Here is a 26426-nt window from a genome sequence, read left to right as displayed (position 1 = left end):
AGAATGTGGGCTTGAATGCACAGTCATCTGATTGATAGCATCGGCTTGCTCACGTGGATGTTGTGTATCACTTGGCCTGGCTGTGTCGGAAGTTGGAGTGAAATGGTGCAAAAACTTTGGCACACATGGGAGCTGTGCAGGGATGTGATAGAGCATCCTCATTTGGAATATTTTACAGCTAGATGGGGCAGGCCGCTGCGTCCTTCACAGGGTGTTGCGTGTGACTCTAGAAGTCTTTGCTATCCCATTTGATGATGGGATGTTTTGTGTAAATTGTCTCAGTTTAAGACAGATGTGCAGTTCTGGGCGCCACAGTATATTAGGGATCCAAAGCTACTGGAGAGTGTCCAGAGGAGGTCCACAGAGTTGGTGAGGGGTTTAGAGGGGAAACCATGCGAGGAGCGGCTGAAGTCCCTTGGGTTGTTCAGCTGGAGCAGAGGAGGCCGAGGGCAGCCCTCATGGCGCTCTGCAGCTCCCTCCCAAGGGGAGGAGGAGGGGCAGGGCCGGTCTCTGCTCTCTGGTGACCAACGCCAGGCCCCGAGGGAACGGCAGGGAGATGTGCCAGGGGAGGGTTAGGCTGGGCATTAGGGAAAGGCTCTTCCCCCCGAGTGTGGTGGAGCTCTGGAACAGGCTCCCCAGGGAGGCATCACAGCACCAGCCTGGCCATATTCCAGATGCACTTGGACAAGGCCCTCAGAGACACGGTGTGAATTTGGGGTGTCCTGTGCAGGGATGGGAGCTGGGCTCGATGGTCCTTGTGGGTCCCTTCCAGCTCAGGGCATTCTATGATTCTATGACCAATGGCTGTTTATCACACACACAGCCACGCACACACCCATCCTGCTCTTTGCAAAGCAACTCATTCCCTGGCGTCATCAGCCCCCTGCTGCTTTCTTGGTCTCAGGCTCCCTGGAGTGGGTCTTTCCACAGTCCCTTCTGGGCGATGCCAGATACTGGGAGGGTTTCACTGAGCTGTCAGAGGGGCTGGGGTGCTGGCCTCCACCGGGGACCCCAGGGGGATCCTTTCTTCCTTGGGGCGGGGACTGTCCTTCTCCTTGCAGTGAGCTGTGCTCCTTCAGTCATGCTCCTGTAACCAGGACTGGGCAGCAGACAACGTCAACTCTTGCCTTCTCTCTCTCTCTGAAGAAAGTTCACACAATGTTCGAGGACAAAGCCTAACTGGGATGACAGGTCAAAGCCTAACTGGGATGACCTTTAGGGAATGGGATTTTTCCTAGGAATAGGCGCAGGAGGTGGGTGTGCTGAGCCTCAGAGCCCTCCGCCTCTGGAAGGCAGCCCGGGAGTGGAGCTGCTGCGGGCTTACCCCTGCGCCCCCGGCCCCGCTGTGCCTGTTGCTGCCTTGCTTTGCCAGGCCGGCTTTGGCAAGCCTTTGGGGCCGGGCAGCAGCCGGGCCCCCTCCTGCCTGGCGCTGCCCGGCCCCTCCCGCGGCAAGGGGAGGCCCGAGCCCCCGGGCAAAAGGGCTGCGGGCGCCGCAGCAGGAGGTGGCAGCGAGGGCAGGCCCAGGCGCGGGGCCGGCCTCGGTGCGGGCCAGGCGCTGCTGTGGGCAGCGAGAGAAAGGCAGCGTGGCCTGTCCAGGGACACTGGACCAGGACGTAGGAGAGTGGAGAACCGTTCTTGGACAGCCTCCAACCTCCCTTAGCTCCCCTGTTCCATAAAGATGCACCTTTTCCTCAGAGAAAGTGCAAAGCTCTGCATGGTTCCTCAGTACCGTGACTAGTCACAAAGAAGGCCTTACAGAGAGAAACTGGGGTCCACCTCAGCCAGTGTAAGATACCTACCATGACAGAGTTACCATATATATATAGTTGAGGAAGAAAGGCATTCCTAAAGCATGGACTGACTGGGAGGGTGACTCCGGTGAAGGGAATGCAGATAACTGGGTTAGATGTAGATACCTACAGTGTAGGGGTCTAAATACATGTCCATGGGTAGAACCAGCATCCACTGAGGGTGGTGCCATGGGGCAATGGAGGGCTACAGACTTCGCTGGAAGCAAGGTTTGACAGTGACTTCTAGCCACCAGCTTCATGCTGGCATAAGGGGAACAGTATGCATGCAGACTTTACCAGGTACTGAAGGCTATGTGTTCCCCTCACAGCAAGAATCTATCTGTGGTGTCCTAAGAAGTGCTGGAGTTTGGCAGCAGATCATTGTCCCACATGAGGCCTTGAATGTGAGACACGGTTTGCACAGAGGACATGGAAAAGTCACAAGCAACGGCATCTCAGAGAGCCTTGTGCTCTGGGACTCCTCTGGAAGGGATTATTATTCAGGTCCAGCCCATGTCACACTGTAGCCATGAACTGTTGGCAGAGCTCAGCAGGTTGCTCACAAGGATAAAAAGGCTGTTTTTTCTGTTTCTCCCCCTTTCAACACCAGCTCTCTCAGGGCAGCTTGGGACTGTGTTGGTAGGCAGGAGATATGCATGCAGCTATACTGTGACTGCTGGAAGAGATATGTCCTTGTGGCAAGCTGTACTGAGTTTCCTGGAATACGGAAACGAGCTTTATGTTTTGCCTTGTGACACTAGTGTCTATCTTGAAGCCAAATTTGCAAAAACAAAGGTGTAGAATATGTTACTAACTCAAAGTACAGGCAGGATTACATGAGTGAGGAGACGATCTAACTTGTGCAGTCCTGGGACACACAGAGGTCTGTAGTCTTGCACAAGTCTGCAGTGTATGGTGGGTTGTCTTTGCATGCTGTAAATATTGAGAGGTGTGTCCAGGAGTCTCCTCTTCAATAGATGCCACTTAGTGACGCTGACCAGTGGTTCATTCCCGTCTGTCAGTGGATTATTTCCAAAAGGAAGGTATTCTGGAGATTGCAGGTCCTTGGAGCAGTGGGTTCATACAGACAGGGCACTAATCTCTCCTCACCCCATTATCTACGTGTCCCTTGGTACGGTAAGCATATCGCATCCAGTGCCAAGCCTTGCAGGGCTAGAAATGTGCTGCCAGACCCTCAGGATGGTGATGGAGTTGAAAAGTTCTACTCAACCCACAGTGCTGCGGTGGTGGAGGACCTCCCAGTTTCAGAGGTATCAGGAGACCTAGTGTAGTAGTGCCAGTGGCATTTGGGTCAAATCTCCTGGTAGCAAGGGCTCAGCCCAAGGGTAGTCATCAGCCGTGAGCTGTGCAAGGGTCCTGGCGAAGTGGCTTATTCTAATACTGAAAAATATGCAGTATCTATAGGCTTAAAAACCTTCTGGAAGCCATAAACTCCCAGTGGCTTAGATGGTGTCCCTGCAAGGTGGCAGCTTTCATGCAATATCAGTGGCAGTGGCAGGTGCTTTTGCCCTGACTCTCGGCTTCATCCTTTCTGCTCTCAGCACACACTGAATGTTTCTTTTACACTCATGGTGTTCCTGGGTGACCAAGGACAGAGATGGCCCAGGCAGGTCTGAGGACCTTACCAACTTCTGCTTTAAGCAGAAGTTTAAAGACTTCTGGAGTAATTATGGGAGCTAGTCTGGCTTCCGCACCAAATGTCATGGACACAGTCACAGGTTCACGCACCAAAATACAGAACTGTATACAAGTTTAGGACAGAAAGGACCTGTGGAAGTCTCTACTCCAACCTCCCATTCAAAGTAGGGTCAAATTCAAAATTAGATCAGGTTGCTCAGGATGTTCTCCAGGAAAGGCCTGATCATCTCCAGGATGGATATCCCACAGCATCTCTGGGCCCCTGTTCTTGGCCTCCACCACTCTCACGGTGACTTTTTTTCTCTGATTGGTTATTACCAAACAGAATTTCTCTTGCTGCAACTTGTGACCATTGCCTCTTCTGCTATCGCCATGCTCCCCTGAGGGAAGTCTAGGACTATCTTCTCCATAACCCCATTTTAGATATACAGCTCCCCCTCATGTCATCAAGATGCTTGACTTCTCTTGGAAACCTCTTAGCCATTTTGAGTGTTCTTCATTTTTGTCCTTATGCCTGAACAAACCTAAAAAGCAACCAAAAACCTAGACACATACACATCTTAAATCTTGAAGCGCATACAGATACTTGGATGTGGCCAAAATACATGTCATAATGTCAAAATCTTCTGCATGGTTACTCTATGGCCAGCACCACTGTGCAGAACTCACTTTGCTTTCATGTTTCGGTTGTGTTTGGGAAGCAGGAACCAGTGGCAATAAATCCATGGAACATGAAGCCATGGGGGCTATCTAATAAACAAAGAAGCACAAAAGACCTTTATGGACAAAGTATTTATCATATTTGTAATTTCTTTCAAAAACATCTGGACCTTACTCTACTTGCTTGTCTTTTAACATGTCCTTCACCCTCCCAGAATACAGGGTGGCAATATCCAGCTGCAGGAGGTAGTGCTGGTCATTCAAACCCAGCCTCCCTTCCAGCCAGCACCCTTTCCCCACACATGGACTGTCTCTCTGAGCAACTCTTTGAGATGAAGCCATGGTCGCCTGAGGCTGCCATTACAGGTGTCAGGCAGGGATCGGTCTGTCCCAGGTGCCAGGGTACTGCCTGCACCAGGACCAGCCCTGCCCTGCTCATCTGTCTGCAAAAGTGAGATCTGGGTCAGTTCAGCTCCTCCCTGGCAGTCCTTCTTGGCTTGGAGCGTGCTGCTGCACCCAGGCTGGTCCAGCAGCAGCAGGGATCAGTGACAGGTCTCTGTGCCACATCATCCCTTGGTAGAGGCATTAGTACCTTTGGAAAATCCTGCATCTTTTCTTGACACTCTCTCTCTCACACAGTTTTACAGCTACGGCTTCAGCAGAGAAGAACCCGTGAGCAGCTGGCAGACCAAGGCATCATGCCACGTGAGTACCTTGTTCTGCCTTTTTCACCCACTCCTGGCTCAGAGGGGCTGTGTTCCTCTTGGGCACTGCTGGGGCACTGTGTGGCACCAGCTGCCTGCTTAGACCCACTCAGCTCTGAGCAGATTGCTACCAAGGTGGGACTCTGCTTCCTGCCCTGTAGAAATATTATGGTCCTGTGTGCCGTACAATGGTGTCTAGCATTTGCCACACAGATTATAATGCCGCTGCTCAAACTGAAGTCAGGAGAGATGCTTAGCTTACACCACCTTAGAGTTCAGCTGCATAGCTCCCTGTCCCAGAGGTCACTGTAGCAGGACAAGCACATCCAACTCCAAGCAGAAGACTCTCAAAGCTCTGTATGTAGGCAAGAGCAGAGAATCTCACGTCCTCCTGTAAAAGTCAGGAACCTCTGTGGCAGGATCAGACCCACTGAACGTGAAAGAGGTAAAGAGGGCTCATCCCAGGAGGCTGTGGAAGAAGGAAGCAGTGGGTAACTGCCTTGGCCCCAGCACGAGAGGCAGCCCCTGGGCGAGTGAGACATACCCAGATCTGTGCCTCTGCCCAGCCAGGAACCCACAGGGCAAAAATGTCAGTGTACACTTGAGGCCAATGTACACCTGGGCCTGTCTGCTGCAGACTGCCAAATGACTGCTGCTGTCTGTGTTTTTCATTCTCTGACCGCATTCATCCTTGCCAACATGGTGTTCAAGCCTGAAGGACAAGCTCCAGGCCAGGACTATCATGTAAACATTCAGCATCAGAAAGGCAGATCCTAAAGCCCAAAATGTAAATGAACAAAAACGATCCCCTTCTGCACCTGCAGGTGTATCATGAAACCTGTAGCACCACTGGAGAAATGATGTTGGGAGCTCAGCCCTGCTCGATGGATAACTCCATCCTGACCTAGCCTCAGGCTCCATGTGCATGACTCTCTGATTATCTGGGACCCAGGTAGTGGATTATCCTTTCTATCGTATCAAAGGCCCCTTGAGTTCACAGCTAAGATCACAACTTTCCAAAGGCTGTGTCGCTTTCGTCTCTTCTGGCTAACCTCGAAGACTGTGATGCAGCTCTTGTCTAAACTGCAGAACAACAACTCGCTAAGAGCATGGCTCTGGCACTGCTTGCTGCACCCTGCCTGTCCCTCTGCCCTCCTCATGCAGCTGCCTCCCTGAAAGACCATGGCAAGGTAACCAGCAACAGGCACCTTTTCAGTACACTATTGCCAACATCATACATTAAGAAAACTTGAGCAAGATGACAGAAATCAGTACTGTCAAAAAGATCACATGGTTTTAAGACTCATAAATGCAGGTTCTTTTCATTTTTCTTCTGTTTATTTCTTTAAGCATTCAGAGTTCATACTGCCTGCCACCAAAGTGCAAGCATTTTAATCACAGGACTCTAGGAGCTGGAGCTTTAAGCAAAATATTATGACATTTGTGATAGCATTGCAAGCAGTGGCAATACATTCAGTGACCAGAAATATGTCTAAAGTCTCCTGAACAGCTAAGTCCACTCTGTAAAAGTGGGCACACTCAGACAAGGTGCAGGACACCCCGCGTATGAGTGGCAGTGCCAAGTGAGAGGTTTGCGTCCCTGACGCTGCTCTGCAGGGCCCAGTGCATGAGGCTGTGCTTTTACAGATGGCACCTAACATTTAAAACCTTACACATTGCAGACCACATGCTAGGCTCAAGTTATTTGATGGCAGCTGAAGGGTATTTTCCTGTTACCTACAGCTTCTCTGCAGTCCCAACTTCTGGGCTGAAATTCTGCAGTCTGGTTTCTGTCCAAGACAACCATTCTGAGAAGCTTGAGCACACTCACTGAAAGCAATATAAGAAAAGGCGCTTTTGCCATTATAGAAACAAACATGCAGATTTTAACTGCTGAATTTGACCTCAGGAGGAAGTGTCAGATGTTAGCATTTAATACATGGGAGCCACAGCCAGCTTCCCCATGGTTTGGGCATGTGCAGTCATACCTTCTGAAAAACAAGCCTTTGTTTAACCATAGCTCCCCATGCCCTGTTGCCTCCAAGGACCAGCAGATGAGGTGGGCTCTAGGAGATGCACTGGGACAGGATTTCAGTTCACGTGCATTGCAGGAGGGCGAGAAATTAATCCAGATGGTTGTAAACCACAGTGGTTGAGAATAACCCTTCCAGAGAGAGAAAAGACAGACACTGCTTGTCTCTATGGTGAGAGTCAGGTTTGGTACCAGGCTTGGAACATTCTCTTGATCCCACATTGCACATCAGAGTTTCCTTAAAGATTGTTTTCAACACTTTGCATACATCTTCTGCTGATATAATCCCAGGACAGAAAAATACTTTGTTTTTCTAACTGATCCATTTTATACAGAGACCAGAAAAAGTGATGGAAAGTCAGAGTAACAGAACAGCATTGGATAAAATCTTTGAGGGCTTATAGAAAACCTTATAGGAAGGCAGGGTTGATGACTATATGCAGAGCCTGCTGAGGTGCACCTATAGCACCATAAGTGTGAAACATCGGAGCAAGTCCTAAGAAGCTGGCTGGTTTTTGGTGTCCAAGAGAATACTGCGAGGAGAAGTATGAGTGTTACCTGAGCATAGTGCAGTGAGACAGATGTCCTTACCAAAGCCCAGTCTGAGTTTGGTTTGATTGGAAAAGATTCATGCAATTGCATACCTGAGCTCTGTTCACACTCCCTTGGATGCTCCTCTAAGAAATGTGAAACCTTCAGATGGTCCCACCACTGGAGAAGGCAGGAAAAGGCCTAAAGGAGGATGCTCAGGTGCAAAAAAGGCAGTAGCACCACACAAGACTTCAGGTTCAAAGCTGGACTCTGACTGTCAGATGTTTTCAGGTTGCAAACTGAACAACCGGCTGGCAAAACAATCAACACTACCAAAAAAGGCTCTGCAAATAAAGACAGGTGCAGAATGGTAGGCAAGAGAAACCTCTGGGTCCCTTCAGCCCTGTGATTCTGTGTCTGGAGAAGCCTTTGAAAGCAAGGGGAGATCCAGTTTCGTTGAGGCACAGTCATACTCCTGATGCACAGGAGTACAGGTGAAAGTGGAGCCTGCCCCATTCTTCAGCCTCACTGGGTAGGAAGTTTCCAGTTCATGCAACACCACATGCAGTTTTATTGTCCTAGTGAAACTGGTACAGACCCAGCAAAAGCATTTTAAATCAAGAGCATCCCTGTGGGGTCACTTGCAGAAGGGCAGGCTTTAGGACCCCTTCTTCAAACCCTGCACAGGCACTTGCCGTGGACCCAGCCAGACCCTGCTCGCCCAAAAGGAAGGGGAGGCAGATTGCAGGATTAAGGCTTCCTCAAGGCAAGGTTCCCCCTACTGTGATGGGCTGCAGAAATAGCTGTGCTTGAAGTAAAGACCCTCTTGCTGTATGCAGCCACCGACTCATCCTCTCACTCAAACCTTAGAGGCAATAGACCCAAGACCACCAACACCAAGCACAGCTACTCTGCCCTATCGCTGCCAGACCCTCAGCCATTTCAAGCTGACATGTCATCCCCTGACAAGTTGTCGAATAACCAGTGCTAGCGATGTCTTTATTTGTTTTGCAGACTAATACAAGCTGCAGCATCCACATAATTCCTCCAAAAATCTTGGTAAATGACTAAATTCTGCAACATTTTCCTCTTTAATGGCACAGCGTTTGGTCAATGCCCAGAGCACACTTCCAACTTCAGTACTTCACAGTGAGCAGGGCTGTAAAAGTCATCTCTCTTGCTAACTTCGTTTTCTCGTACACACCATTTTATTTTGCTTATGATTAAACCAGCTGTCACAAGTCCTCATGGCTGCTCACTGGAGCATGGCACGGTAACGCTAGCTTGCCTGTATGTCTGCTTTCCAAATGCTAGGAGCAGGAATGTGCCTTCTGTGTTTTACTGTGATTCACTGGAAGTTATGGGGGTTGCCCTGGTGTTGCCTACTAAAGCCAATTCAAAGGGCCCCCATATATTTCCGGGCTGTCCCCCAGTCTTCTCTTCATCCTCCTCTAGACCGATGGAGGATAACAGGTCCTGTGTGAAAATAGTTTTGTCCTTGTTGAATCCCATTCAGAAGATGGAAAGGGAATTCCTGTTGCCAAATAAAGAGTTGTAGCAGACTGTTTTTGTGGGTCAGGACACTTTCCCCTTCCCTGTCCCAATGGGAACAGTTAATTTTGCCTGCTTACACAGACAGAAAAGAATTTTTGCAGGTTCAAGAAATATTAACCCCTTCACCATGCAAATTCTGCTCCTCTTTCTACTGAACCAGAGTAAACAAGGAGATGTACAAGGTTCTCCATGACTCCAACACAGACTTCTCCACGGGACTGGTGTTCACTGGTCCAAGAGCCAGGGATCACTGGCATGGTCTGCTGCCTGGTACCCGGCCGAGCAGCTGCCTGCCCAGGAGGCCCCATGTCACACAGGCGCTTGTGGGCAGGGGACAGGACAAATGTCCAGTGAGGGACGGAGGGGGAGGCAGCGAGAGAAGAGGGACTAAGTACTACAGCTCCGGGGCCTTGCCTTGAAAAGCCCTCACTGGAGGCAGCACTTACATGAGCCCAAGGGGCGAGGCAAGTCTTTTCAGTTTTGCTGCTGGCCTCAAGGCTCAGTCACTTGCAGGTTTTACTTGTAGGTGAGGTCCCCCCTCATGTTGTTGCTGTTCCCAGATCAGTCTCCTGGGGCTGCGGTGCCTTCCACGACCTGCCAAAAGCACTCCAGGGAAAAGCCACATCTGATCTCTGACGTGTCCCACAGAGCACTACATTTCAAAGCCTGCACCCCCTTCCCTGCCCATGTGCCTCCTGCGCTCCCTGTGCTCTCCGCCCCCCCCGCTCTTTTGCCATGGACTGGCTGAGAGCACGGGATTTCCCAGAGCTTTCCTGAGTTATTTTTAGTTAGTGCAATAAAGAGAACGGCTAGTTTGTGTTGCTATTTTTATAGCACTCATTAAAATGCTGTTGCTGAATATCCTGGTGGCTGCTTGCTTCCGCTCCTGTGCTGACTGCTCCTCTTTCTTTCCTGTTGCAGCACTGAAAAGCCCATCCGCATTCCATGAACAGCGAAAAAGTCTGGAGCGAGCCAAGGTAACTCCTGCAGCCATCCCAATGAGGGAACACGTGGGCTCGCTTTGCATGAGTTGTGGGGTTTGAAAGCACCTTCCACCACTGTCCCCTCCTCTGGCATTCTCCATCCAGCCCTGTGGCTGAGAATGAGGGTCAGGGCATTTCCCCTGCTTCCAGTCACGGTGGGGCCAAACCAGGGTTCACAAATGCTCTGGAGCACCCTTCTCCAAGCAGGGAAGTTTTAAATGGGCAGAGGGGCCATCTGTGCCCTGAGCTATGGGGTTTCACAACAGCCCCTGGGCTTTACAAGAGACTGTGGGCAGGGCATAGTTGAGCATGGCATTGGCAGTCCTTCCAGTAAATGTCCAACCAGCTGAAATGTTTTCCTCTCCGGGCCAGGACCACAGCCCGTTGCTGGCTGTGCTGGTTGCTCTCCACCCCTGCTCAAGTCAGCAGGGTTAGAGCAGGGCCAGCAGCAAAGACTGAGGGAACCTATTTAGCAAGCGTGCTGGAGGAATGCAGATGCCCCTTGTCACCTGGGGCAAGTCCCCAGGCAGCTCACACTTGTCATCAGGCAGGAGCCTGGCTTTTAGCTCGGCAGCGCAGCTTGGCCATTAAACACACAGCGTCCAAGGAGCTAAGTGGGCTAGGCTCCCACCGGCCCCATTATCTAACTGCACTCAGGCTTCCCTAAATATTGCGGAAGGCAGAGATAAGATAAGTAGCCATTTCCAGAACACATCAAAACTCTGGGATGCAATCACTTTTTGGGAAATCACACTGGTTTTCTAAGCGCCCACCATCCAGCCTTGACAAGCTGGAGGGATGTCCATGAAAAAGGGAATGATCAGTCATGCAGGTTTTGCTTGAACACAAGAGTTTGTTCCATTAATCTACAAAACGTGCTCGCGCTCACATGGAAAAGGGCCTTTGCAAGGAAGAATGATTGTGAAATATGGAGAAGTGCTCTTCTGAACTTAAACACACTCTAAATTACTTGCCCCAAGTCTCTTGCAGTAATAAATGGCTAGCATAAGAAACACAATATGACTCTGAAAAATTAGTATGCTTACAGAATTTCAAGCAACACAAAGTATCCTTGAAGTGTCACATATTTTACAGTTTAAGTATACATTTGTGTCTCTTTGTCTTTCTCTTCAAAAGCTTTCACTGGCTAGTTGCCTGGGGAAAAGGGAAGGATGGTCTAGTCTATCCCAAACTGCATGCATTTTTAGAGCAAAGACACTAATGAGCAGAGCCCATAACAAACATAATCCTTTGCAAGGATGCCCTGCTTAGAGCTGTGACAGAGAAAGAGCAGCGGCTGTTTCCAGATAATTAGTCAATGGCATTTGTTGTTTAGCAGATATTCCTCCAAACTCATGTTCTGCAAACAGAAAGCAGATAACAATAACTGCTTTCATGTGTTTCGAAAGCTCTTCTGCTTCAGCTGATGCTAAAAAATCCCACATCTGAAGTCTTTCTCCACCATTTGCACCCCAGTGACACAAATGCAGCTTATAAACAGCAAAGGTCAAAAGCAGCTGAAATCACAGCAGAAAGTCAGGCTAACACAGTGTGAATGCTGGGTTCAGCACAAGCAATGCCACATCTGTAGGACAGCAATTCAAGCTTAGGCTAAGACAGGACCTGATCTGAGGGTTAGCTGGAAATGTGTTAGGTCAATTTAACTGCACTCAGGTGCAGACACCAGCTTGCTCTGGCCTGGCACGGGGACCAGGCAGACCTACATGTGGTCCAAACAAGGGATTGCGCTGGTGAAAATAAGCTGGGGAAAAATATGGGGGGGGGGGGGGGAAGGGGGGGGGAAGGGGAAGGAATTGTAAAGACTTCAGTAAATAAAATGTCTATTATTTGTTTAAACATGTCACTGGCTATGTTAGACGCTGGCATGAGGCCAGTGCAGCAGACTTTGAAGTCAATGTCCTGTAATAGATTGCTGGATTGGAGGACAGAGAGCAGGCTGACTTTCCTGAGGCAGTCTGGCTGAGCAGGGCTTTAGCACTTATCCCCAGAAGCCCAGCAAGCATGGCAGGGAGGTACTGTGGGGACAGCTGTCGTGCCTCTGCCCCAGAGCAGAACAGCCCCGTCCGGGTCATTCCTGGTGAATGTGTGACCACCTATGGACATCCCACCTCCAGCAACCTGCTGCAGTGCTCTCTAACCTGTGCTGTCGGCAAGAGCCCCCTGACTCTCAACCCAAACTGTTCTGTTGAAGTTTAAGCCCATTACTTTTTCGCCTATATGCATGTGCATGCAGAACCATTTATCTTTTTTCTTGTAGCACCTTTTAAAGTATTTTACATCCTGTTTCCCTATAGCCATCTCACCTGAGGACTGACTGTCCTCCCCTCCCTTCAGCCCCTCCTCATTTATCTCTGGCTCAGTAACGATTTCTGTAGCTGTCGTTCAGATGCTTCCCACAGACCCTTTCAGGTGCAGGGCACAGAACGGGGCCTTGCTGTTCCTAATGCCCATCTGACATCCTTTGCTGTGTCTCCTGTCATCCCTGCTGGTCTGGGGTTGTGGTTCAGATGCTGATCACTAGGTTCTCCAGAGCCCTTTATATTTTTTTCTCTATTTATGGAGTAACTAATTTCTGCCTAAGGCCACTGCCCAGTGACCACTACAGAGGCATCTCTGGTGGATTAAGTCTTCATTCACTCCTGTGCTTAATCAACTGTCTTAGCTGTGGTTAACTGTGACCTGAATGCAGTCCTTTCCAAATGTCCTTCTTGAAATTGTATCAAATATATTTCAGATTACTTCATTTACTCCAAATCATGTTGCATTGTAATCCACTAGCCTTGAATAATTCAGAGTTAAGGAGTATGTCTTCTGTCATCCAAGGCATTAATGAACATATTGACTAGTAGGAAAAATTGCTGTGTAACATGGATTTAATATATTCTCCTGTTTCTGTGTAGACTGTGAGCCATTCCTAATTCCTCTGGTGACCCACAGTTATACTACATTTTTATGTTAGTCTTATCCAGATCAGATTTCTCTGGCTTGCATATAAGAAAGCCATGTGAGATAATGTCAAAATATGCTTAAAGTCAAGCTACATGACATTCTTTGTTTATTCCTGTAACAGAAACCTGTCATCTCTCCATAGAAGGAAATTACATTGGTGTGATATGGCTTGTTCTTGATGTCCTGGCTGTTACTCACCTACTTGCTATCTTCAAAATCCATTTATATAGATTGTTGATTACATGGTCCATCACCTTGCTGACTGGTTTATAATTTCCTGGTTTTCTTCCCTCCATCTCTTCTAAAGCAAGGAATTATGCTCTCCCTTGCCCAGTTTCTTGGAGACCCTCAGATAGTTGCTCTTACTCTAGCCTTGTGTATCTGTCTCAAACTGTTTGGGAACATTTAACTTAACTGAGTATACTCCAACCTGTTCTCTACCTGAAAACTGGAGTTCCTTCTCTTTTGTTGCTGAAGGTTCTTGGCTCAGTCATCTGATTGATAAATAGCCATTTATCTTTTTAGTGAGGGTGATTTAAAAAGGCATTAAATCCTGTAGCCATCTCAGCAGCATGCACAATTATTTCTCCTGTTTATGGAATGCAGACAGCACTTTCCATTGCCTCGTCCTGGCTACAGAAGTCTTTATAAAATCTTTTTCTCATGATCCTGTGCATTTTGTACTGCGGGTTTTTCAGTTTTGCTCCAGCTGCTTGTACTATTCTTTTATATTTATCCTTAACATTTTAACCTCTTTGAACTATGTACATTTTTTGTACTATTTCTTCTTGTATCTCAACTTAGCAAACAGCTAAAAATTAATCCAAGTTGTCCTCTAGCTTTTCTTCACCAGGGGATAAGATTATATTTGTATTCTCAAGGTCATCTGCCCTCAACACTGACTTCCTTGGCCTTAACGGATGGCGTTGTACCTCTGCATGCCTTTCTGTTTCTAAAGCCATGAGAGAGTTGGCACAAAGCTCCAGGACCAAGTTTATCACAAACTCAGCTGCAGTGATTTGTAAAGTGGATTTTCCCAACCCCACATCATAGCTGGGATGAGGAACCACAGAGCACAAGGAGCTGCAGGACTGCAGGAAGACTAAGCCTCCTGGCTGGCCTGGGTAAAGAGTCTGGGTATCCTCATGACCTGCTGAGCCTTATATCTCACCCCAGAGTGCCAGGCTTCCCACAGAACCTATTACCAAGAGTATGATCTGGAGCTGCCTTGGTGCAGCTCTCAAAGATGACATGGTATGCTAAGCTAGGAGCAGAACCACCACTCCCAGTGAATAGATCTCATCCTTCCTATGAGCTCTCATAATACTTCAGGCATCAGAAGCCCAAGGGAAATTGGAAAGAAGACAGCTTAGAAGTCAGTATAGTAAAAGGTCAGCAGTTCCATGCACATTGTTCCCTTTCTGAAGAGCTTCTGCCCAAGAACAAGCTAGTGTCTGGGTGAAAAAAACAAAAGTCATTTAGGAGGTCATTCAACCCAGCTTGTAATAAATCCAAAAGAACCATGAGAATGGCACAGGGGCAGATGCTCTCTATACCTTATTGCTGCTCTAGCCAGGTAACTCTCTGCATTTGTGTTCTGCAGACTGAAGATTATCTCAAGCACAAGATCAGAAGCAGGCCTGAGCGATCAGACCTGGTCAATATGCACATTTTACAAGGTAAGACTGCCTGAGCTTCTCCCTCTTACTCCTTGTGTCTCGTGCCTTGTGACTCATGTCTGTCCTGCCCCATGTGGGTTCCCTTCCAAACTCTCATCATGATTATCTTTGTCCAGCTGCTCATGAGAGGCAGACTCAAATGGGACATACGTTGTATGAAATTCAGTCCAGACCTGGCCTTCAGGAGCCAGGACACACATTTATTCCCTGACAGAAGCAGAGCCAAGGCCATCTAATCTTTGTCTCATCTCTAGCAGGGACTGGTATAAGATGCTCTAGAGGACTGCGGGGTAGAGAACAGCTGTTAGACAGAGGTGCTGATGTCTAATCCTCATGAAAAGCATACCCAGGGCATTTGTTATCCAGGGAGATGAAACCCCTGCAGCAGGGGGTTGCAATACCCTCCCAAAGCTGGACAGCATTTGTTTTGCCATAATTCTGGATATTCTGTGTGACAATTCATGGTGATGCAGCCAATGACCCATGCACAGCCGTATGGAAAGGGTGAGCCCTGCTATTAGTCTGTGAGCCACAGCAGCTCCCCCCTCTCCCATCCTGGTGTCCCCTCCCAACCAGAGGGCTAGCACAGCTCCGCTGAATCCCATTACGGACAGCAGAACTCTGCGGTGTTCCTCCTAATCTCAAGAGATAATGAGCTCCTTAGAGACAGGGGGACGTGCAGCCTCTTCCTTTGAGCCCTGTCAGTCACCTGGAAGAAGCAGATCACTCTGGCAACTGTAAATGCTGGCCTCTGCTCTCAGCACGGATGAAGTCTGTACTGCGTTTCCCTCTGGCACGCAGGAGGGCTGAGCTGGGGCCCATGCCGGATCACTGGCACTGCCTTGCTTTTCCCTTGGGTCTCCATCCCTGAAATGAGCTAGCACCATTGCTTTTTATACAGGTGGAAAATGTCTTTCCGTTAGGTTAAAAAATAGAAGCAATACAGATTGGAGTTGGGGGCCAGGAGCTGTAAACCAGATGTGGAGGCAGCTGCAGTCACTGGGCAGGGACAGGGACAGACAGCCCAGTCAGAGGAGCGGTGGAGCAGAGAGTGCCTGGACGGGTATTGAGCAGCTGGCTGCGCTGCCCCACACACACCTCTTGTCTGGAGCCTCTGCTCACACTTCTGCCCATTGTGCCCTGCATTTCATGGAGGTGTGCCCTGGCATATCATGGACTTATGTGTCCATTTGGTTCATAGCAGGGCCTAGGGGTGATAGGAATCGGCCAACTGAGACACTTTGCATCATCTAAATGCCTTACAGACACACCTTCTCATGGAGCTCATGTGTGTTCACTGCCCTATAGGGTCTGAGGCCAGAAGTGACCCTAGAACAGCTCTCATGACCATCCCTGGTATCAAGCACTGTATCTTGTGTTACCTACAGTATCTCTTCTAGAAGAGCATCCAGTCTTTGAAGACAGCACAACCTAGATGCAGCCTTTCTTACTTTAGACCCCCGAGGGTATCGACATAGTATAGTTTAGAATCCCACTCCCTCACTGTTCATGTCCGTGTCACCAGAGGAGCCAAATCACCTTTGTTCAGGAAATCTTTCTGTTTAATTGGCTACTCTTCTGTCCCTACTCAATAACTGGGGACTTCTCAGCTGGGTTTGGTAGGGTTGTGGCTTCCAGATCTCATTGCCTTTGTTATGCTCCTCTCTGGCTCATATTTCCCCTGAAGGCCTGGAGCACTGTATTCACACCACCTCCAAATGTCCATTCCCAGAGACTCAGCTTTTGATCTTCCAGTGTAAGCCATTTTCTCCAGTTGTCAAACACTGTTAATGGTTCTTTTCTCCGGCTGTTCCCGAGAAGTAGGGATCCATCTGCATTAGCCCACAAGGGCCAATGGAATCCTGGCAGACAGGAGCTGGAGTCCGCTTTGGACCTTATGTTAGCTGCAGGTTGTTAATGAAGTTTCTGCTGCAGATCTTTCCTGGGTGTTGGGGAGGATGCTGCAGCTGCAGGCTGCGTTTGCAAGCCTAGGCTAGTAGACAGAGACTCTTGCTTGGGAATGGAGAAGCTGGACTAAAGTCACAGAGGAGGCCCCATGTCCCAAACCCCACCAGCCTCATCTAGTCCAGCATCCTGCCTCCGAGCAGCTCCTCCAGTGCACTGAGCCATGCTTAGGTCTTGGCTACAGCCCAGAAAGGCTGTGCTGAAGGGGAAGCACGTTCTTGCTGAGCACTGTGCTTACAGATGCCCCAGGTCCTGAACTGATGCCTTCCATTTGGCCTTTTAGACTCAGCTGCAGAGGGGTCCATTCAGTCTACTCAAATGAAGCTGAAAAGAGCTCGACTGGCAGATGATCTCAATGAAAAGATTGCTCTCAGGCCGGGTCCTTTGGAGCTGGTGGAGAAGAACATTATTCCTGTTGACTCAGCTGTGAAAGAGGCCATAAAAGGTAGTGGAAATGAACGTGCATGTTGTGTTGTGTGCATGGCACAGGGCAGGGGCTGGCAAGGTTACAAGGATGTACCGCAGCAACTGCAGGAAGTGACCGACTTGGACTTAAGAGCTGCATTTATTGCTTAAATCTTATTATTTTCACAATAAGCAGCCCAGGCCAGCACAGCCTGTGCTATCTTACCCAGAGCTATGAAAAGACAGCTCTCATCTTCTTAGAGCAATGACCATGGAAACATGCACAATTGCTCAGCCATGTCTCCTCAGAAAGGACCCCCTTTCTTAAACCCCTTCCCTCCTCAAGGCTTCGACTTTGTAAATGATACTGCTGGAGAGAGGGCATTCCTTCCTCCCTCACATGGGAGAGGACCTGGGTCCACACGTGTGGTTGTGAGGCCAGCCTGGGTTCTTCCACTTGTACCATGCCAAGCGTTTACATCCCAGTAGATGGGGGTGAAGTGGTCCGAGTTCAGCAAGGCTGCTGTTCTTTCTCTTTCCCAGTGACGCCAGTGGTATGCAAGGCCCAAGAGAGTAGGGCTCTGCATTGCTGCGGTGGGAAAGCATCCCCGGGGTGCTAGACTGCTGGGGAATATGAGGAGCAGCCTGCACCCCAAAGCAGGGTACATGCCTACCTACCAGTGCCCAGTGCTTGCCTTATGCCTAAGCTCGGTTTTCCTTCATCGCCTACCCCGCAGCTGGAGGAGGGAGGCAGAATCCTCCACAATTATTTCCCCCACGCTGCTGCAGAGACGCTGGTGCAGGAGCTGACACAAAGCAAAAAGGTGACTCAGATTTTGACTCAGGCCCCAGTGCCAGGACAGGGAGGTCCAAAAGAAGAGGAAGGAGCAGGAAAGCCAGCAGGGTTCTGCAGTGTCAAGGGCAGCGACCCCTCATTTTTGAAACCTGGGGCCATCTCCACACATCCAAATTGATCCTCGTGTCTCAAGTGAGGCACTGAGAGATGCTCTGTCCCCTGGGAACTGCGTGTTCTGTTGCTCCTGGTTCCTCAAGTCATGGGTTATTTCCACGGGCATAATCCCATGTTAAGTGCCTGTTTTGGGGCTCAGAGCAAGACGGGGACAGTGGCAGGGCTCTGGGACTGGAGGAGTCTTTGAATGAGTAATACAAAAAATGAGAATTGAAACAGGAAGCACTATGACTCTCGTTTCATCTCAGAAACCAGCATAAATGACATGAAATATTCCAGGCTCAGATACCGCTCCATCCTGCCCTGCAGTTGTTCCCGCTCTTGGTTTTCCCACTGTGAAGTGCACGCAGTGTTCATCCAGCGGCTTCTCCAGGCTGCTCCGTGCGCTGCTCCATTTCCAGCATTTCACAGATCTTGCCTTTGAAGGTGAAATGTTCCAGGACTCTGCCTGAAGAGGAATCTTTAATGAGAGTTCAAGTAAAATCTCCCCAGCTGCTTATCAAACGAGAAAAGAGTGGAAAAAAAAAAAAAAAGATAAAAAAATTCCCCCCTTTATAAACATTCAAGGCGGTTTGAGCATGACTTTATCCACTGGAGCTGAGGCTTGGAGTCTGGGCAAGTGTGCCTAGTGTTTGAACTGAGTTTCTCTCCAGCTGCCTTGTCAGGAACTTGTGGTAAACAGAGATTTACAGGGCAAAATTGTTAAAAACAAAATATCTGGCTTAAAATTATTTGCTTGATTTTGAATTTTTCCCTTTCACAGTGCCCTTCTACCACATTGCTGGGGAAAAAAATGTGTCCTGTAAGCCAGTTTTATCCCATTTAGGGTGAAACACATGGCACATTAGGGTCAGACATGGAGTTACTTGGTACTGTTGGGTGCCATGAGGAGGTGCACCTGCACCAAGGAACACAATCCCAGTCCTCAGGTTTCTGCAGAAGAAAGCCCTGGGCTGAAGGATCCCTAAGCTTATTTTCTGAGTCAGAGGCACTTTGTGGTGATCACAGTTTGGGGCAAAGGGCTGAATACAGAGCAGAGATGAGCACTGGCACTTCTGACTGTTAAGTCTTTTGTTTTTGTAATACCAGAAAGATGACAGGGTTTAAAATCATTTTACTTTAACCTTGGAATCTCAACTGTTTATACAGTGGAAAGTTCAGCTGACGTGTTCCTCTAATCACCTCCAGCAGGGTGAGCAGAAAGTGCCAGACTCCAACCGAAAGCCCTAATGTCCCAGTGACAGGAGGCCACCAGTGCCCTACATAGCTGAGCAGTGATATAAGAACCTTTTTTTACCAGGTCCTTGTCATCACTTTGTCCAATATGCTTGAGAGGACAATACCCAGTGCCTTAGAAACAGCCCCAAGCAAACACCATTCTGCCTGAGATTACAGCAGAGACATGGGATCGTCAAACAATACTGTCAACCCTGGGCTGGGCGAGAGCAGGACAGATAAGGGCAGCATTCCCCACCCGGCGCAAGCCCCCGGTATCAAGCAGCAGGATGCAGCACATTCCTGTCGTGCTCTGGGCTGCCGCTGTGTCCTGAAGGTCCCTCGGGCTCCTGGCTTTGGCACTATTTCTCAACACATGCTTATTAGATGCCAGCCCAGGGGGAGTCTTGCAGATCCAGAAGTGTCCCCCCCCTCACTTGGTGTCAGTTTTGCGGAGAGAGGATGCCCGCGCTTGCCTGCAGGCATGGGGAGCAGCTCCCGCCCAGCCCAGGCGGCAGACCACGCAGCATCGCAGTTCCCCAGGGGAGCCCCAGTTTGGGTGCTGCCTCCGACAGAGCAGGGATATGGCCTATACCCAGGGACACAGGAGGACCCCTTGCCCTGTGAGCAGGGAGGAGAGGCTCTCTGTGAGATGCGGTTGCTCTCATATCCCCACCCCATATGGTGGCCGGGCAGCAGCTTGGGGCAGGGAGCCAGGGCTCCCCGCTTCCTCGCCCACCCCGGCACCCCAAGCTGGAGCAAGCAGAGATAACCCTTATCTCTCAGATAGGGTAGGGGTCAGAGCAGGAGGGTGTGTGTCAATGAGAAGGCGCACATTGCTAGGCCGGCGGCAGGGACAGGTGGAAGCTTGTCCCCAGGCCCTTCCTATTTCCCCGTTTGTCACCTCGCTATCGGCGTGCCAAGCCGCCTGACAAACGCCAGACGCGAGCACGAGGAGATTACGAGTGTAGCTGCACTGCTTCTCCCTCTACCCCCACCTGCAGCCCTCCCGAGGCTCACACGAGACCTTTTCTTTTTCGGCACTTTATTTATCAGCAAAAGCCGGGGCTCAAGAGCTCCTGCCCATCTGACTAGGAGATAGCGTGCGGGGAGCTCTGCAAGGGGAGAGGCGATGTCTGGGGCGGTCAGGAGGCAATGGCAGTGGTTTGAAGCGTAGCGTGTGGGGGACGCTTATGGACAGAGACAGGGTCTGGAAGCCCCTGTTCAGCGGCAGCCAGGTCCACACGTGCTGGCTCTCCTGCCACGAAAAGATGGGTCCCCTCCGGGTGGATTTCATCCTCGGTTCCCCCGCTGAGCACCGGGTCCCAGGTGCGGCAAGGGCTTGGGGTGGGGACGCTCTGGTGATGGGGAGCCGACCCTAAAGCCCCTCTCCCCACAGCAGCCCCATGGCGGGGCAGGATGGCCGAGCCGCTCCGGCGCCAGCCCCCCTCCCCCCCGCCCGCCAGGAGCCCCCCGGGCTTTTCGGGGGCCCCCTGTCCCTCCCGAGCGGCTCGGTCCGCGGCGCAGGCGGGCGCTGATGCCACCCCCTCGCCCACCCCCGGGCCGCGGGGCACCGCCGGGGGCAGCCCCCGCGCAGGGCCGCGGGCGGGAGCAGGGCGCCGAGCCCCCCGAGGTGCCAGCCCGGCCACGCCGACCCCCCCGTCTCCCCTGGCAGGCTCCCAGGGCGGCTTCCCCAAGGCGGCCGACGCCTTCGCCTTCGAGGAGGACAGCAGCAACGACGGGCTGTCCCCGGAGCAGGCGCGGAGCGAGGACTCCCCGGGCTCCGCCGAGTCGGCGGCCGGCACCAAGGCCCCGGAGCCGGCCCCCACCGCCCCCGCCGGGGCGGCCCCGGTACGGCCCGGGCACCCCTCCTCCCGAGGGGGCCGGGGGGCGGGAGGGGGGCGGTGGGCCCGGCCCACGGGGCTGCGCCACCCGTCCGCCCCCTGCCGGCGGGAGCGGGAACTGCAGCAGCGGGGCGGGGCCGGGGGCGTGTGCGACGGGGCGCCGCGGGGCGTGGACGGGGGGGCCGGGGGGCGGGAGGGTTCAGGGAGTAGCCGAGGCTTGGGGAGACTGGGAGGGACTGGGGAGGCTGGGAGGGACTGGGGGGACTAGCCTAGGCTTAGGCTTGTTGAGACTCGGAGGGAATGGGGAGACTAGCCTAGGCTGAGGATTGGGGAGAGTGGGAGGACTGGGGTAAGCTGAAGTGGGCTAGGGTGCGAGCGACTGGGGGGACTGGGGCAGGCCAGAAGTGGGGATAGTGGGCTGGGATGGATATGGGGGGACTGAGATGGGCTGAGGCACCTAGGATAGACTGGGGGCTGGGGCAACTAGGGGCAGGGGGAACAGGGCAGCGGGTGTCCCTCGCGAGCAAAGGCCACTCGGGATGGCCAGCCCCTGGCACCCGCCCACACCCCCTCTCCCATTGCTCCCTCGCAGGATCACCCCCAGGACGCTGATGGCCAGGCGCCGGACCCGGCCTCAGGGCAGGGGGGCCAGTGCGACAGCCCGAAGCAGGCAGCGGGGCAGGAGAGCCCACCCCTGCCCATGCCCTCTGCCGTGAAGGTAACGCCTGCACCTCCGGGCTCCCCAGGAGGGAGCGAGCCCGAGGCTCCTGGCTGCATCACGCCTGAAGTGCCCACGTGCTGCACCGCACATGTGTGGGAGGTCTGGGGAGTTTGGCCTTAGGGCTTGGAACAATGCAGGGAGACAAACTGTGTTGTCAAAAACTGCAGTTTGACTCATTTTGTAATGGTATAAAGTATCGTACTGCACCCTGCCAGGGGTGATTGCTCAGGTCCTGCACTGCAACGTCCCCTGGGGCTAGGAGCAGAAGGAGATACAAGGCAACACTGAAATACCTTCCAGGCAAGAGGGGTCATCGTCCATCTCCTGTGCTCTCCAGCACAGCTGAGATGAGGCATGGCCCTGAGGGAGTCCCCCACAAGCAGGGCCAGCGGCTCCCTGAGCTGGAGCGCCAGGGGGCCGGCAGGAGCTGCCCTCTCTCTGCCCCAGGCCTCTGCGTTCTCACCGGTATGGCAGGAGCTCTTCTCCCACCTAATTCCTTTCCTTCTTGGGCCAACAGTCCAAATCATCCAGTGATAGCAAGAACCGTCACAAAAAGCCCAAGGACACCAAGCCCAAGGTAAAGAAGCTGAAATACCACCAGTACATCCCTCCGGATCAGAAGGCAGAGAAGTCCCCACCACCCATGGACTCTGCGTATGCCAGACTCCTCCAGCAGCAGCAGCTCTTTCTGCAGCTCCAGATCCTCAGCCAGCAGCAGCAGCAGCAGCAGCAGCAGCAGCAGCAGCAGCAGCAGCAGCAGCACTTCAGCTACCCAGGGATGCACCAAGGCCAGCTAAAGTAAGTGGCAATGAACCAAGAGCAGGGTTTAACTCTGTCTCCCCCCAAGCTTTCCGCTCCCATACCTAATGTGTGCTGGTGCAAGGGGGATAGATGCATGCAAGTGAAACATAAAAGGTCGGGAACAGAGCACAGCCTCCTGCAAAGCTGTGCTGGCTTTGTGCACTGGCTGGGGCACTTGTGTCCTGCTGGTGGGTCACCAGCAATCTCCTTACAGCCTCACTTGGTTTTCCTTGGGGTTGGTGGTCCTTCAGGTCTCATACAGGAGAAGGCAACCCCAAGGGAGCAGGGGCATGGTATGCTGGGCACAGAGACCCCGGGGAGGGCAGACAAGTTACCCCAAATCTCCTTTGTTATTTCAGGCAATCCAATGAGCAAATGCTCAAAAGTTCAAATTCTTCATCAACTTCTGTCAACAACACGCCACTTTCTCCTGTGAAAACCACCTTTTCAGGCCAGACTTGTATCTCATCTATCAAGCCAGGCCCTCTGCCATCTAACCTGGATGATCTGAAAGTGAGTGCAAACACCGCAGGAGCAGAATCTCATAGCCTAAATGTGTTTTGCTACCTGTGAAGTGTGCAGCGTGGTGCCCTGGGCCGAGCTGGCTGGGAGCGACCACGTGTTACGGATCAGCAAACCAGAACCACCATGCTATGAGCAAACCCAGGAGTCCGTCACGCTGGGTCAGGAATTGGTCACCACAACAGTAACAGAAAACATAGGTTTGCTGCTCTGCCAGTGGCACGTGGGTGCATTGCTCCAGGGCATGCATCAGCAAACCTTGGGTGTAACTTGGAATGGCTGCAGGCCAGGCCATCAGGACGAGGACTAAAGGATGAGCTGTGCTGCTGTTCCTGCAGCTCACGGCTCATACCTTCTGTGGATTTATGGTGGACATCACAGATGCTGCTAGCAGGCCAGCCAGGAGCTGGGAGGTCAGCACAGCCTCCACTTGGTGACTGAGCTTTCAGTGGTCATTGCAGCCAGGCCAGGGCAGCTCTCTGCACAAGCAGGTGCCTCCTGGAGTCTGCAGCTACGAGCGCTGCTTTGAACAGTACCTAAATCTCTCATGTAGGCAGGACAGGCAGGCCATAAGGGAGAATCACTCACATTGATGGTTCTGTTATAGTTTGCTAATGGAGCCTCAGCCATGGGGCAGGCCAAGTCCTTTCAGGAGCAGAGACGTGGGGGTCCCTCATTATTAGTGAAAGGAATAAGATGAGGTAGAAATAACAGGAGTTTGGCCCTAGCAATGCCCCAGTTCAGGTGCCTGAACTGTGTGCAGATGCCTGAACATGGAGCATCTGGCTCCAAGGTACGTGGTCACATTCTCTGAGTTAAAGGATGCCATCAGCTAGTTCCTGGTCTGTGTGAAAGGCCTCTGCTCATGTAGAAACCTACTGCTAGGAAGGGAATCTCGGGTTACTTCTGTGGCCCAAGGAGCACTGCTGGTTCATGGAGTGCAGTCACAGCTCCTGGAAGAAGAAGGAAGGTTCTCCTGTTAGGAGGGGTCAAGGTCCTGCAGGACATGCAGTGGTCAGGGCTGTGCATGGCGACTCTGATGACTGCAGGTGAGACAGTGAGCACCTGGGGGGGTCAGGGCTTTACAGCAGGAAGCTGGGGGCCTGTGATCTGACACTCCTTGTTAGAAATGTTGGGTTTCTAAAGGGCTTATTTGGCATTAGGACTGACTGTTGGTGACTTTATCTCTAGGTGTCAGAACTGCGACAGCAGCTCCGAATACGAGGCCTGCCTGTGTCAGGTACCAAAACAGCACTGATGGAGCGGCTGCGGCCCTTCCAGGAGTGTGGCAGCAGCACGGTGCCAAACTTCAGTGAGATCACCACCGTTACCTTCCCAGTCACTCCAACAAGCACCCTGTCGAGTTACCCGTCGCAGTCCTCCACCAACATGTTATCAAATGGCTTCTATCACTTTGGCAGCACCAGCTCCACCCCACCCATCTCTCCAGCCTCCTCCGACCTCTCTGTGAGCGGCTCTTTGCCAGACACATTCAATGAGGGGCCCATGGCTTCTCCACAGTTCGGTCTCCAGCCATCTCCTGTTCATGGCAGTGCCGAAGAAAGCCTCATGAGCAGCATGAATGGAGGGAGCATCCAGCTGGAGCTGGAAGGGATCGACACAGAGAAAGACAAGATGCTGGTGGAGAAGCAGAAGGTCATCAATGAACTGACGTGGAAGCTGCAGCAAGAGCAGAGGCAGGTGGAAGAGCTACGGATGCAGCTCCAGAAGCGTAAGAGAAGCAATGGCCTTGAGGAGAAGCAGCAGCCCACTCAGCATTTCTTTGGTGTCCCCATCAAGCAAGAAAACACAGTGTCCAGCTGTCCATTTGCATCCAAACAAACTGCCTTGAAAGGCCAAGCCAGCAGCTCGGATAAGTTAAGTAACTGTGGGGTGCCGCAGCTGCCTCACATTGTAAATAGCCACTGCTTGGAGCCTGCAGGGCAAAGCACCATCACCTCCTCGACATTCCTGAGCCCGCAGTGCTCCCCCCAGCACTCGCCACTCAGGGCTGCAAAGAGCCCCCAGCACATCAGCCTGCCGCCGTCCCCCAACAGCCACTATCTCCTCTCGGTGTCCCCTGGCTCACAGGCAGAAGGGCGCAGCGGCTCCCCGCAGACCAACAGTTGCCTTCGCCCGGCATCGGTAAGTGGAGAGCACCCCAGATGACATCGCAGTGGTGGATGCGCTGGTGTCTGCGGACAGTCAGGCAAACATCCCAGTTTGAGTCCTCTCCCATCAGACCAGGACTGCTGGCACCCAGGGTGGGTACCCAGCGGCAGCACGTAGGGCTGCCTGGAAAGGCATAGAGTAGCCCAGGTGGACAACGGGTTGGAAGTTGATGGCACCGCAGGGTCCTTTGCAGGGTGTCTCCTGGGGAGCCCTGCTGCCACCACACCCAATTGCCGTGGGGGTCACAGCACAGCTCCCATGCCCCATGGAGCCCTAGCACAGCTCCTTCTGCCCGGGGGGAGTTCTGGCACAGCTCCCCTCTTCCCCAGGGGACCCCAGCACAGCATTCTCTGCCCCTGGGTGAGCACTGGCAAAGCTCCCTGTGTGCTCGGAGAGTCTTGGCACAGCATCCTCTGCCCCTGGTTAAGCACTGGCACAGCTCCCTCTGCCCCTGGAGGAGTCCTGGCACAGCTCCCTCTGCCCTGGGGGAGCATTGGAACAGCTTCTCCTGCCCTAAAAGAGCCCTAACTCAGCTGCTTCTCCCCTCAGGGGGAGGCTCTGGCACAGCTGTACCCCTGGGGGAGTCCTGGCACAGCTCCCCTTGCCCCATGGAGCCCTGGCACAGCTCCCTCCACCCTGGGGAAGCCCTGGCACAGCTCCCCCTGCCCCAGGGAGCCCTGGCAAAGCTCTGTCTACAGCGGGGAAGCACCGGCACAGATCCCTCAGCCCCTGGGAGAGCCCTGGCACAGATTCCTGCACCCCTGGGAGAGCCCCAGGGCAGTGTTGCAGGGCTTTCCAGCATCTTCCTGAGCTATTGCGGCTCCTAGCAGTGCGTGAGGGATTTTGACCACTGGGTGGAAGGAGAGCTGTTATCCCAGTCATATGCGAAGCCTTTTCTTGGGAAGATAGAGCAGGGCTTGGAAGTGGGGTCTGCAGTCAGATGGAGCTTGTGCCTCCCCACCAGCCAACCAGCACAGCAGGAGGTTGTCCCTTCAGCGTCCACCACTCCTCACTCAGCCTTCTGGACAGGTACAGAAGTTTGGAGTGGGGCACACACTGCCAACACACCAAAGCAGCACAAGGTGCTGCTGAGTGCAGCCCCAATTCATCCCAGCACCCTACCAGGGTTCCCCAGGCAGCAGCAACGCCTGCCATACAGCCTGTAAAACACACACAGAGCGGTGCAAGGCATGGCACGGCATTCAGGGAAGGTGTCCAGCAAGCGCACCCTGCGCACACAGCGGCCGCA

At 52.2% G+C, this 26426-nt stretch overlaps 1 protein-coding gene across 5 annotated transcripts in view; it reads left to right on the top strand.

Annotated features, from left to right (window-relative positions):
• The window catches only part of MYOCD (myocardin), a 119491-nt gene that overhangs the window by 87143 nt on the left and 5922 nt on the right, over window positions 1–26426 (top strand). For 4 of the 5 annotated variants that reach the window (XM_075111105.1, XM_075111109.1, XM_075111108.1 and 1 more), the window contains exons 2-10: window positions 4749–4814; window positions 9852–9907; window positions 14487–14562; window positions 16811–16972; window positions 20793–20968; window positions 21554–21679; window positions 22200–22480; window positions 22843–22996; window positions 24197–25150. In XM_075111105.1, coding sequence (XP_074967206.1) covers window positions 4749–4814; window positions 9852–9907; window positions 14487–14562; window positions 16811–16972; window positions 20793–20968; window positions 21554–21679; window positions 22200–22480; window positions 22843–22996; window positions 24197–25150 — 2051 coding nt within the window. Of the gene's footprint in view, window positions 1–4748; window positions 4815–9851; window positions 9908–14486; window positions 14563–16810; window positions 16973–20263; window positions 20447–20792; window positions 20969–21553; window positions 21680–22199; window positions 22481–22842; window positions 22997–24196; window positions 25151–26426 lie in introns of those variants that run through there. The other variant, XM_075111110.1, reaches the window with a different exon arrangement.

The sequence above is a fragment of the Phalacrocorax aristotelis genome, chromosome 16 (assembly GCF_949628215.1).
Source record: "Phalacrocorax aristotelis chromosome 16, bGulAri2.1, whole genome shotgun sequence".
NCBI classification, from domain to species: domain Eukaryota; kingdom Metazoa; phylum Chordata; class Aves; order Suliformes; family Phalacrocoracidae; genus Phalacrocorax; species Phalacrocorax aristotelis.
The sequence above is the reverse complement of the archived record's forward strand: the minus strand, read 5'-3'. Positions and strand labels throughout refer to the sequence as shown.